The following is a 12,353-nucleotide window of genomic DNA, read 5'->3' as shown; positions in this document are numbered from 1 at the left end:
CACACACACACACACACACACACACACACACTATTACAGTATGAGTACAAAAACACAAGCTACTCATCCATCAGAACTTCATGTTTTGTGCTAATTTCCAGCGCTGCTCACATCCAAAGTCCTAGCACTACACTCACACTGCCCTCTCCTCCCCTTCTTTTTTTGAGCATTTTGAGCATTTTTCTTTGCTTGCTTAACATAATTTAAAATGACTCTCACCTGGCTTACTATACTGGAAAACCAAATTGTTTTTTTTGACAGGTTCGGACATTTCAGACAAATGACTGGGAGTATAGGATTAAGAAGTACAAGTAACTAAATTCCCAGCATGCAAGTCCAACATAAAAACTTTTCAGAAAAGTTGCCCTTTTTTACTTAGTGGAGTTTGAAATAGCTAATCATTTGCAGCAAAAAGTAAATTAGTAAGGAAAATCTATACAGTATTAAAAACAAAACAAAACATGACATTACATTCCTGTGTCAGGTGACCTCAATAGATCACATGATAGGATCTCACAGTGGTTCAGCCGAAACATCTGGTGGTAATGATCCACACCTTTTTTCACACCTTGGCTCACATGATGAGGCACTTGATAAATAAGGGATAACCAAGCTTCTTTGATCAGAGGGCATTATTGTTAAAGGCACGTCTATATAAAATAGAAAATAAAATAACAATAATTTGGCTTTCCAACAATGGCATCATTAGGTTTATTTTTCATCTACATCAAATGGACAAACCCCAGGTTTTGGCAAAGGGTGAATATTTCTCTGGGTCTTTGGGAAAACGAAAAATAGTTTGTTGGTTGACTTGTTGAAAAATATTATTATATCTTAAAAGTCCATGTCACAATTTAGTGACCATAGGGATAGGGATCACATGTGAATATCAGTGCAGAGAAGGTTAAATTGCTAAATGCAATGTAAAGTATACAATTAGTTTCCACTTCATTTATATTTCTTTTATAAAGTAATTCTGTATGCACCACTTTCAGTCTAATAACAAAACATTATTACACAGGCAGTGACGGAATTCTCCACATACAGTAATGCACTGACAATCAAGATACAAACTTACCACAATTCAACCACACACACTCAACACAAATATTGCTTGAGAGAGCTATAGCAGAAATGTGCCAGCCCTCTGTAGGCCAAAAAAAGTCTGTGACAGTAACTCATATTCATCAAACCTAATTTAGGATATATCTCTAAGCCCTTTGCCCCATCTTTGCCTACATTTTGTCAGGCCAGAAGTCCACACAGGCCAGTTCTGCAGTATGTTTACATAATTACATAAGTTCTTTAGGGATTATTAAAGTATTCTGATTCTAATGTTTATTGCAAAAAACTGTCAGTCTTTTGGTGACAGACAATCCAGTGATAACAATAGACATCTGTACATGTATTACACAAAACGACTTTCTCCAGTTTTACATGTTTCATAGTGTACCGGCAAATGACTCAATAGTTTTGAGATTTGAACTATATCTATTCAAAGTGTAGTGATCTTCCATCCATTAGAGCATCTTTAGTTTTTCTCCAGTACTTGGTACCTCGTAGATCTATTTGTTCTCATGAGCTGTTTCACCATCACAAACAACCCAATCTGCAGGAGAAGAAAGAAAAAGAGCAGGATTTTGGTTATTGGCAAATAATCACCTTCTGCAGCCTGTGTTAAACATGTGTAAGAATTTATGATTAAAAGCTCAATATAACACCACTAAATGAAGTAAAACCATTTATAAATTGCATGATGCAGATGCAGAAGATGTTTAGGTGGATTTATCATTGTAACAGATGAGCTTTTATGTCGTTAACCACCTTAGTTAACATGTGTGATGTAGAGAAAATGGAGTGTGAAAAGTTTAAATATTCATTAAAATGTGACACATTTTAAAGATTTTAATAAAAAACTATCAAATTATTGTTCATGTTTTGAACGACTGCTTTAAACAACATTTTTATTTTGCCAATGGAATAAATAACACTATATGTCAAATGGACTTCCACACAAGCAGTGATAATGGTGCGCAGTGAAATGTTATTTCCAATGTCATAAGCTTAGGACCTGAAAGTTGTTGAGCTTTACTCGGCATCCAGCTGGCAGCACATCTTTGTAAACAGTCCTTAATGTTAAAAGGTTGCTACTAATTGAGTTGGATTTTAGATTTTTTTGTTTGACAAAATAGGTCAATTCAATATGTCAGTCCAGGCTTTGGAAATTTTGTTGTGCATTTGTCTATTTTCTGACATCATACTGGTTATTAATCTCTTGTTCTTTTCCACAGCATGTGGAAGAAAGATGGCCACCCTTCCCTGAGCCTGGCCTGCTGGAGGTTTCTTCCTGTTAAAAGGGAGTTTTTCCTTCCCACTGTCACCAAAGTACTTGCCCATAGGGGGTCATATGATTGTTCGGTTTTTCTCTGTATGTATTATTATAGTGTCTCCCTTACAATATAAACCACCTTGAGGTGACTGTTGTTGTGATTTGGCGCTGTATAAATAAAATTGAATTTACATATTAGATATTGTGCTAAATATTTGGCCAAACTAAAATTAAAGATAAGATTAAAGCTTGCTCTCATGATAACAGTCTCCCAGTGTTTCATTTTTCTTTCAGGTGTGCATTTTATATGCAATGTATACACAATATGCAGTTCAGAAATGTTTAAAGTCTTTCAAACCTCCACCACATAAACCAATAGGGAGCTCCACATGTCCATTTTCAGCGCAAACTGTATGACCTTCGACAGCTCCTCTTGGCAGCCCTGAAAGATTGAGTCAATGAACAAGAAAATCAGAGAAACAGATGGGTCTAATCAAACCTTCATGAAGAAGCTTGATGAATTTATCAGGATGCACATGTCTACCTGTGTGTAAATTTGCCATGGCTGGTAAACAGTGCCATTACAAGTGGGGAAAGTAACGTTGCAGCAACTGTAAGGAAACCTGAGCCCTCCACTTTTATTAAACCAGGTGGTTTCCAGCCAGTCCGTGTAGTTCTTCACACCGCAACATTTGAGCTAACGGAGACCAAAAAAATCACCACAAGTTAGTAAAAGACAGTGGAAACTGTCAAAATGCACATATATTATATTTGATTGACATGAGTATGAACAGGATTTGTTTTTTTATTAGAATTTCTTAATATATCATGTATTATATCTGACCATAATACATTTGTCCATGTATTATGGACAAATTACTTTAAGCCTGATTTTTCTGGATGAGGTAAAGCAGATCAGGGCTGAAAATTATAGCACTTTATAGGCATCTTATGGGATGCTTTCAGTCAATACCTAAATATTCTCTTGAGTGAAAATTTCCATTAAGGAAAGATTATATATTTTGATTTTTAAAACATCATCTATTTAGAAGTATGGATAGTAGATCAGATATAGCTGTTGTTTTAGTATTACTGCTGCACAAGCTACACAAGTTTTACAACAACAACAACAAAAAAAAGCTTTTGTTGGGATTCATAGTCATGTCCATGTGACATATTAAAGTACAAACCTCCTCTTGCATAGCATCCACAGACCGAGAATTGGAGTCCTCGCTGCTGCCGGTGTAGTTCTCAAACACTCCACTGAAGGGAGCCATCTCTGTATCCAGCTAAAGAAAAAGTTGGAAGAGACAAGGAGCAAAAACACATATGCCTCTTTATCCCAAGAATAATCTTCTTTTATCATGAAAGCACAATTGTCCAATGCTTATTAATTTTTAAGTAATCTTACATACCGTCACCGAATGGAAATAAGCCAGTGCTGAAGCCGTACTTTTCACACAAAAGACCACAACTAGGAGGTAAACAAACTGGAGAAGAAAACACTTTTTCATGTAAACTCCAAACACTACATACACATAGAGATAATCACAGTTACAAACAGACTGACAGCCTCACCAGTCCCTGTAGACAGATGGAATCCTTGAGGCTCACCCAGGAGCCGAGGCATCCGGTGACCAATAGCAACGCAGCACTAGTGACTATGACCAAAACTGTCAGGGTCATGTAGGACTCTGAAAAAAAGCGGCTATTCTCTCCATACTTTATCAGCAGGTAAACTCCATTCAGCCACACCAGTATCCCCACTGCCTGATAAATTAGAATAAGAAATTATAAAAGTTATATTTACACATGCTATTGATACACAGCTTCATGGGTTTTCACCACAGATAACCACACATCTTTTCTTTATGACAATAACTTAGTAAGAGGTCTCCTGTTTTGCCAAGCCATCTTTGCTAAGCTCAATATCTGCCAACTCTTCTGGTTTCATCGTACACACAACAACGTGTCCAAAGATAATAACTCTTTCTTTTAAAAGATACTTTGTTCAAACCTATTTTCACCTGGAAGCTTTCTAACCTAGCAGCTACAGAAGTGTTACTACACCAGTTGGGCTACATGCCTCACATGATAGTTCTGGGAATTCAGCTGGCAACCTTCCACCCACTGATGCACTGCTGTTGGCTTACCCTGGCTGTTATAACTGTGCGTTAATTTAATTCAACACTGTTTCAAGAAAATCACAGAGGTATGATCAAATTTAAAAAATAACTCACAGCAGTTATACATGTTCCTTATTCTTTTGTCCAGGAAATTCAGAGGAAAATTAAAATATGAATGGCTTAAAATGAATTATTTGAAGAGCAATGAGAGCATTGGTTCTTTCTACTTTTCTCAGGTGTGTAGCTTGTTTTTTATGTTACTAACTTTGTTAAAAAACTCATACAGTTACCACAGAACTAATCATAGGTTTGCACTGTGTAACAATAAAATAAAATAAAGGGAAGTAAACATGGACTATTAAAATGTACAAATACGGTTTTTAACAGGCATGATTATAAAAAGAAATATTATAATGAATCTTCCACTCTCCCTTACTCTGATTTTTCTGTAGTTCCTGTTTCTCACATGACCTTCTCTGTCGCGTGACATGTGACTCCGCACTAAGGTTTACATGTAAAATCGCAAACAACATCTTTTATATCAGTAGCTTTTTTAAAAAATACTGTATTTACTATTTTAAACAGAAGAAAGAATCAACACTTGGCAAAAGTAAAAACCCTATTAATCACTCTAATAAAGTTAATTTTGGTAATATGATTGGAAGGCGAATACAAGATAATACAGTAAAAACTGTAGCAAAGCTGAAAAAGTCTCACCTACCAACATTAGTTGAGAAGTCAACTGAAGTGCCGTTTTTAAACAGTTTGTTCTCGGATCACTCATTTTCAGAGTAGCCTATATAAGCCGAGAGAAGAGAGCGCGCAATAATCGACGCCAGGTGCGGATGCGTTAAAGCAAAGATGACATAATGATAAATGAATCGCGAAGCCTCTGTGGGTCTATGCAAAGTAAAGACAATCTATCTGATAAAACGACGTGCGCCTGGAAGCACCTTAGTTAGAACGTAGACTAGTTAAACTTCCCTTCCGCAATGACCAAAGATCAACTTCCCGTAAGAACGCGGAAACCTCTTTATTGTAAAAACGTAATAGAAGCTCCACTAAGCCTCCAGCAAATATTTTGTGGTTGTTTAACTTATGGTGGAATCACCAGTTCAGTCACATACTCCAAGTAAGAAATCCTGCACAAGACCTCACACGCTGTGCATTTGCTTTTGTAACGCTTGGTGTATTTCACCTCCGTATATCTGCACTCACCTGTGTCGCAAATGGAAAACGTTACTTTTTCGAGCAGACCCCTACCTTCCCTTTGCAATCCTAGTTTACGTCAACACTGCCCTCTTGTGAATTTAAGCGAAATTACGACAAAGTGAGAGTTAATTTTTGATTGTGCCACAGTGCACGATCGGTGATTGGTGAGTAGGTCTAACTTAAACAACTAGTAAAAATTGTAAAAGTATTTTTTACTGCTACAAATGCAGGCATATTCTGCAAACATTTCCTCGAGTTTAAAAAGTAAAAGCAATATTGTGTTTTCTGTCAACACCACCCTGGATTGGAAAAGAAAATAGATGCACTTGTATCTGCATACAATTTCATTTTATGCACTTACATTTTTGCCTCAAATTTGTAAAATTAAATTTTGACTGAACATTGTGATGAATGATAATGCACTATGTCTTTATTTAACGCCAAAAATATGCTTATATCTGCAAGACTAACATAGTGCCTGCAAATTTATGAATTTATATGAGCGCTAATCTGGGTTTTTGGTGATGAAATTATTTTCTGTGTTTAAAGTATTTCTGATCTATTAAACAGTTGTAAGTCAGAGTGTGAATGAGGATGGTGATGGGAGTCATGGTGGAACTGCTGGAACATGTTGGACATGCTTTTAGCATGATCAGCAATCTTGCAGGTCATGTTACATTGTAAACGTAACATGACCTTTAATATTATTAATATTATTATTATTATTACTATTATCATTATTATATTTAAACAGCCACCTTTGTCAGGAAATGTGAACAGAACAGAACTTGGTGTAAGAATTTTTAAAATCCCTATTTCAAAATTCAGACAAAATTCATGTAATACAATCAATCAACCTAAATCTGTAATTTGTACTTAGTGAGGTTACAGTCAGCAAAACACTCTCCAGTATCTACAGCCTGTATATCACTGATGATTAAAGATGAACTTTTCTTAAACTGGTAAAACTGGCAATCATTCAAAACAAAACCCATACAGTCAAACCAATATCGTGTTTGCACGAGAGAAAATTTGTGTGTGAAATGCAAAGTGAAATAATTATTGAGCTTTGTTACATTAGTGACCTGATGAACCTGTTAAAAACCAAAATCACAGAAAACTCTTATAACATCAGACTGTTCACACCCTACAGAAGATCAGTGATACTTGAGTTTTTGTTGCATCTTGATAAGAAATAATTTTTAATTGAAAGCACTAACATTATGCTTTTGAAACGGATCAAATATTATTAGATCATCCAAATTATTACACGGATTTTTACTGTATTTCCTAACATAGAAAATTAATTTGTTATTGGTATTTTTTTTTAATTTTTTAGAAATCTCACAGAAAAGATTTATCGGATTCACTAAGTCTAATTTTGATGGTTATAATTGTGTTGCTTATAAATCTTTCACAGACATTAAAAAGAAATGCCTGAGGCCTCTGTTTGAGGCTGTGGAGTTTTCTTTTTCTTTTCCCCTTTTTCTTATTTTATTGGGAATCTTAAACCTGTCAGTGAAAAAAAATAAGGTGACATTTAGATTGCCATATCTTTTGTATCTGGTGATATTTGATAGCAGGGAAAAGTAGAATGTTTTCATTTTCAGTTTTAATAACTGAAATGTGTACTCGAGTAAGAACTGTTTTGTTTTGTGGTAATTAAATGGGAACATAAATGAATTATGTGGTGTCTTTAGATTCTTTAAAATATCTTTAAATAAATTAAACCTTAGAAATACAGTAAATAATGATTATTATTGCTTGCTTAAGTCTTTAAGTGCTCATCAGCTGTGTGTTCAGTGGTCTGTGTCAGAGTTTCTTCCTCTTCAGCAGCTGCAGTCAGTTCCTGCTGTAACAGCTCAGTGTCTCTGCAGTCTGACTGAGGAAGGTTTTTGTACGACTACAAATCACTGTGTGAACACATAAGCACTGTTTATTTCATGGAAACTCTGACAGTAGTAAACTGCTGCATCTTCAGCCTGAACTCCACTGATGGTCATTGCTGCGTCCACTCCATCTCCTCGGCCAGAGAATCGAGAAGAAAATTCACTTGTGGGTTTTGTACCCAAGTAAATGACCAACTTTGGAGCTGCTCCAGATTTCTGCTGATACCAAGCTACTTTACTATCTCCATCTGTCCAAGTATAAACTTTTGGATTGGTCCTACAGGTCAGAGTGACAGTGGATCCAGGAGTAGATGTCAGTACTGGAGGTTGAGTCACAGTCACCTGACCGCTGCATCCTGCAGACAAAAACAAATCATTCATTTATCAGCAGAAATCAATGAGAGAAAAAGCAGCACATCATGTTTGAAATGTTGCTGAGTGAATGAACCTGTAAAACAGCAGCAGGTCAGCGTCCAGATGAGGATGGTGATGAGAGTCATGGTGGTTGTGCTTTCTGCTGTGTTGACTGACAGATGTGAGTCCTGCAGTGTTGAAGTCACAGGACTATAAAGCTTCTCAGTTCTCTGGAGGATCAGCTGATGATGCAAAGCCTCCTCTCTATGGAAATGATTTCTCTGCTCTCAACACACTGAAGGAAACTTTGTGGCACAATATCAAAAGAAAAATTGTTTGAACTAATACCATTAATGATTTTATGGAATAGATGAAAATAATTGGAAACATATTTAAGTATTTTTAACACCTGTGGGAGTCTGGTTTGTATGCTTACCTTTTGATTTTGGTATCAACAAATACAATATACCTGTAAAACTGTCTTAAGTATAGCCTCATTATTCATGATTTTTTAAAAGGTTTTCTGTTTGCTGTTTTAAACAGTTTTTTGTTTGTTTGTGTGTGTTTTAAAAGTATGTTTAGGTTTATGTGAAAATTAAGTTTTGTCTTTCAATTCTTTATACTAAAGATACAATTATGATAATTATGATTTAAATGCATTAAATAATTTTAAGTCACTTAAGTTAAATCATCTTCTGCATTTAATAAGGTGTACTGTGATGTTTTATATTAAAAGGTTCATTTTCAGTGGTTAGAGGTTTGTTCAGAGTGCAGGAGGTTTTTGTACGGCCACTTAATGAGTTTGTATCACTGTGGTGGACTTTTGGTGGAGGAACCAAACTCATCGTTGGCTGTAAGTACCAGAAATTTGTCATTTTTGAAAAATGTGGTATTTATTAAGCATTTTTTTAACCTACAAAACAGAACTTTGAACAAATTCAGTGATTATTATTAAGTTGATGTCACAATTTTGAAATGAACTTTTCTTAAATTAATATTCATTTAGTCTTTTACATAACACAAAACAACAAATTGTAATGTTCTTTTAGTTATTTTTGCTTCTTTCAATATTCTCTTGTTAAGATATTAAAAGCAGTGATAGTGACGTTTTACTTCACTTTGATTTGAAATGTATTTTTACCACTGAATTTTAAAATAAAAACAAATATTGAATTATGTTTTGTGGAGTTCTGTTAGAATCAAAAATAATTTTCTCAGTATATTTAGATCAAGTTTTTGTTCATGGTTGATCAATTTCAAATGAAGTTTAAAGGAAGTGAAAGAAACAGATGTGAAGTTTTAACTGTATTCTCATGAGTGCTTTAGCTTTGTCAGTTTCAAATAAGAAAATTATCACAAGTCAAGTTATTAACTGTAACACACTATGAAATAATAAAGGTTTGATCAGTAATCACTAAATATATATATATTCAGATGTTTGTACATTTGTATCTCTTTTTTTTGGTTCTCTTCAACTTTTTCTCCTCCAGCGGGTGTGGTGAGGCCCACCCTCACAGTCCTTCCTCCATCTAAAGACGAAGACAAACAGAGTGCCACTGTGGTGTGTTTGGCCACCGGGGGCTTCCCCTCAAACTGGAATTTGGGCTGGAAGGTGGGGAGCACCAGCACATCCTCAGGGGTTTCAACCAGCCTGGAGGTCTTGGGGACAGATGGCCGCTACAGCTGGAGCAGCACCCTGAGCCTCTCTGCAGACCAGTGGAGGAAGGCAGGCTCAATGAGCTGTGAGGCCAGTCTGAGTGGACAGAGCCCCGTCACTCAAACCCTGGACGCCTGACCACTGCTCAGAGTAGAGCTTCAGCAACACTTCCTGTCTGCATATGATGTGTTTTATAGTTTGATGAAGCTACATGTTTCTGCTGTTGCGATATTTCTGCAAACATTTGACTTTCTAATGATGTGCATGCAATGTTCAGCTATATTATCCATTGTGTATTTCAAACATGCTATAGAAAAAAAGTCTCAAAAACAAAATAAAATCACAGCTTATGAAAAATCGCTTTTGTTTTGTGCTTGGGGAGAAGCTTTTAAAAGTTTATTTGTGTGCAAAGTCAGCGATCGTCATTGACCTTTGAAACAAAAGATAAAGATACCAACTAAAATCCAGCTTTATACTGGTGAGGAGTTGGAAAACTGCCATTATGAATGTAACATGGTCTTATAAATTGCAAAATGTAGCTGAGTCTCTGCTGCCCCACTACAGCTGAATTTCCCACCTCCCAAATACAACTTTAACACCAGATTACAACCCTGTGGTAGGAAACTGATAAAACAACATTTTCATGCATGAAATGCAATCATTGTTTGATTCAAATCAAAGTATGTGATTTTTATTTAAGTTAAAAACTGTGTACAGGGTCTGGGTTCAATATTTGGTTTTGACTAAGACTTGAATTTTGAACCTCTAAGTCCATCCAGTCTTGTTTTCTCAAGTAATTAATACTGCAAAAATCTAACTCAAAGTATTATCAAAGAACACCACATGTTCTCTTGCTTCCCTTTGTGGCCTTCTGGCAAACTGTAGAATTAATATTAAAATTTTACTAATCAAATTAATAAACTTAACCAAATACATTTTTCTGCAATTTTTGCTAGTTTTCGTTATCCCGATCATGTGGCGGTTTAATTTTGACCTTTGTTGTCACCAATTAGTTTTAAATATGTATTTATGTATGCTGTGATATAAAAAAGTATTTCTTATAATCTGATTTTATTTAAAATGTGAAGCACCTTATAACTTTGTGATTTAAAATGTACTGTATAAACAAAATTATTTTCATATTACCTTATTATCCACAGCAAATTAGAAGTAATACAAAATGTAGTGAGATAAGCATGTTGCAGATTCTAAACAGTGTTACTTAATTTAAAATCTTCTTAATGATGTGATCAGGAATGAATACATATTTTAGTTTCCACTTCTGAAAGTGGACTCAGTGAACCAGTGATGCATGTCAGAGTCTGTATCAGAAGCTCACAGCTGCAACACTGCAAATAGTAACTGAGGGAGGTTTTTGTACGACTCTGTATCACTGTGTGAACTCTGGGCCTGTATATGCTCCCATACAGTAGTAATCTCCTGCATCTGCAGCCTGAACTCCATTGATTGTCAAAGTGAACTCAGGCTCAGATCCACTGCTGCTGAAATGACTCGGAGTATCAGATTCACGGCTGCTGATTTGGTAAAACAGCAGTTTGGGAGGCTGTCCAGGTTTCTGTAGATACCAGCTGAGATCATTGTCAACTCCTTTACTGGCTGTACAGCTCAGAGAGACCGTCTCCCCCAAAGCAGCAGCTTTAAACACAGGAGACTGAGTCACAGATGAACTGGCATCTGATCCTGGAAATTAAAATATGTTACTTTGTTAAAATGACAGTGTGATGTAAAGTACAACATAACAGAGAATACACAGAACCACATCACTCATCACCTTGAAGTCTGAGCATGATTGTGATCAGCAGTGAAGTCAGTAACATCATCATCATTATGATAAATCTCACTGTCAGAGACTCTGCACAGATGTTTCCCGCTGGTTCTTCTTAAACTGGTTTAGGATCAGTGAAGCGCAGCAAGCATTCAAAACACAACCTTCAAACAAATACTGTTTCTCATGTCAGTTGAAAGTGTGTTTGTGTGTAGCGTGTGTCTCTGTGTGTGTCTGGTGTGTGTGTGTGGTGTGTGTGTGTGTGTGTGTGTGTGTGTGTGTGCGTGTGTGTGTGTGCGCGTGTGCGTGTGCGCGCGTGTGTGTGTGTGCATGTGTGTGTGTGTGAGAAAGAGAGAGAGAGAGAGAGAGAGAGAGAGGGATTCTAGTTATTCTGATTGCAGTTGAAAACTCTACACCTGCAGCCTTCAGCCAAAGTGAAGAAATTTTTTATGCAGCCATGAATCATTGTGTAAACACTTCACTACCATGGTAACCCACAGTAATAATCTGCAGCATCTACTGCCTGAAGATCACTGATGGATAAAGTGTACTGAGAACCAGATCTACTGCCTTGGAGTCAAGATGGAGTTCCTGAGTTTGGGAGGCTGTCCAGGTTTCTAAAGGTACTAAGTCCAGCAACTCCCTGTGGTGCTGACGGTCACAGTCCCTGACAGGCTTGAACAGTGCAAAACTTTTGGCAAATGACTTTGAAATGAGGACTAAAATGATGTGAATCTTGAGGAAAAAAACAGAAAATGTATCAGGTTAAATCAGAGAAACATGAGCAGCACAAACAGAATTAAAAATAAACAAATAAAAAAAAACTCTCACCCTGACTCAGAAAGCCAAACTTGAGTTACTGGAAACATCACTTGACCCTGACCACTGCTCAGAGTAGAGCTTCAGCAGTTACACTGCGAGCCAGTGTTTTCTGTTTTTGTTTTAAGTTTTATTCTGGGAATTATAGCTTTCTGTCTTGTATTTTGCCTCTTAACGACGC

The 12,353-nt window shown here is 36.3% G+C and overlaps 1 protein-coding gene, 1 pseudogene and 1 gene segment (V, D, J or C); 1 reads left to right on the top strand and 2 right to left on the bottom strand.

Moving 5' to 3' along the window:
• Window positions 1-681: 681 nt before the first annotated feature.
• On the bottom strand, window positions 682-5,692 carry tspan37 (tetraspanin 37). The gene is made up of 7 exons (XM_005949071.2): window positions 5,674-5,692; window positions 3,908-4,099; window positions 3,745-3,819; window positions 3,520-3,618; window positions 2,874-3,026; window positions 2,688-2,771; window positions 682-1,609 (listed from the first exon to the last, which is right to left on the bottom strand). Exons 2-7 carry the CDS (start codon window positions 4,013-4,015, stop codon window positions 1,532-1,534), a joined length of 597 nt encoding a protein of 198 aa, XP_005949133.1. The 5' UTR covers window positions 4,016-4,099; window positions 5,674-5,692; the 3' UTR covers window positions 682-1,531.
• Window positions 5,693-8,636: 2,944 nt separating this feature from the next.
• On the top strand, window positions 8,637-9,829 carry LOC121814824 (annotated as a pseudogene).
• An 884-nt stretch (window positions 9,830-10,713) lies between these two features.
• On the bottom strand, window positions 10,714-11,434 carry LOC121814823. The segment is given in 2 exon segments: window positions 10,714-11,268; window positions 11,360-11,434. Coding segments are annotated over 2 exon segments (366 nt in total).
• Between the last annotated feature and the right edge of the window lie 919 nt (window positions 11,435-12,353).

This window comes from Haplochromis burtoni, unplaced genomic scaffold (assembly GCF_018398535.1).
Source record: "Haplochromis burtoni strain Fernald_Lab_line unplaced genomic scaffold, NCSU_Asbu1 Contig_89, whole genome shotgun sequence".
NCBI classification, from domain to species: Eukaryota; Metazoa; Chordata; class Actinopteri; order Cichliformes; family Cichlidae; genus Haplochromis; species Haplochromis burtoni.
The sequence above is the reverse complement of the archived record's forward strand: the minus strand, read 5'-3'. Positions and strand labels throughout refer to the sequence as shown.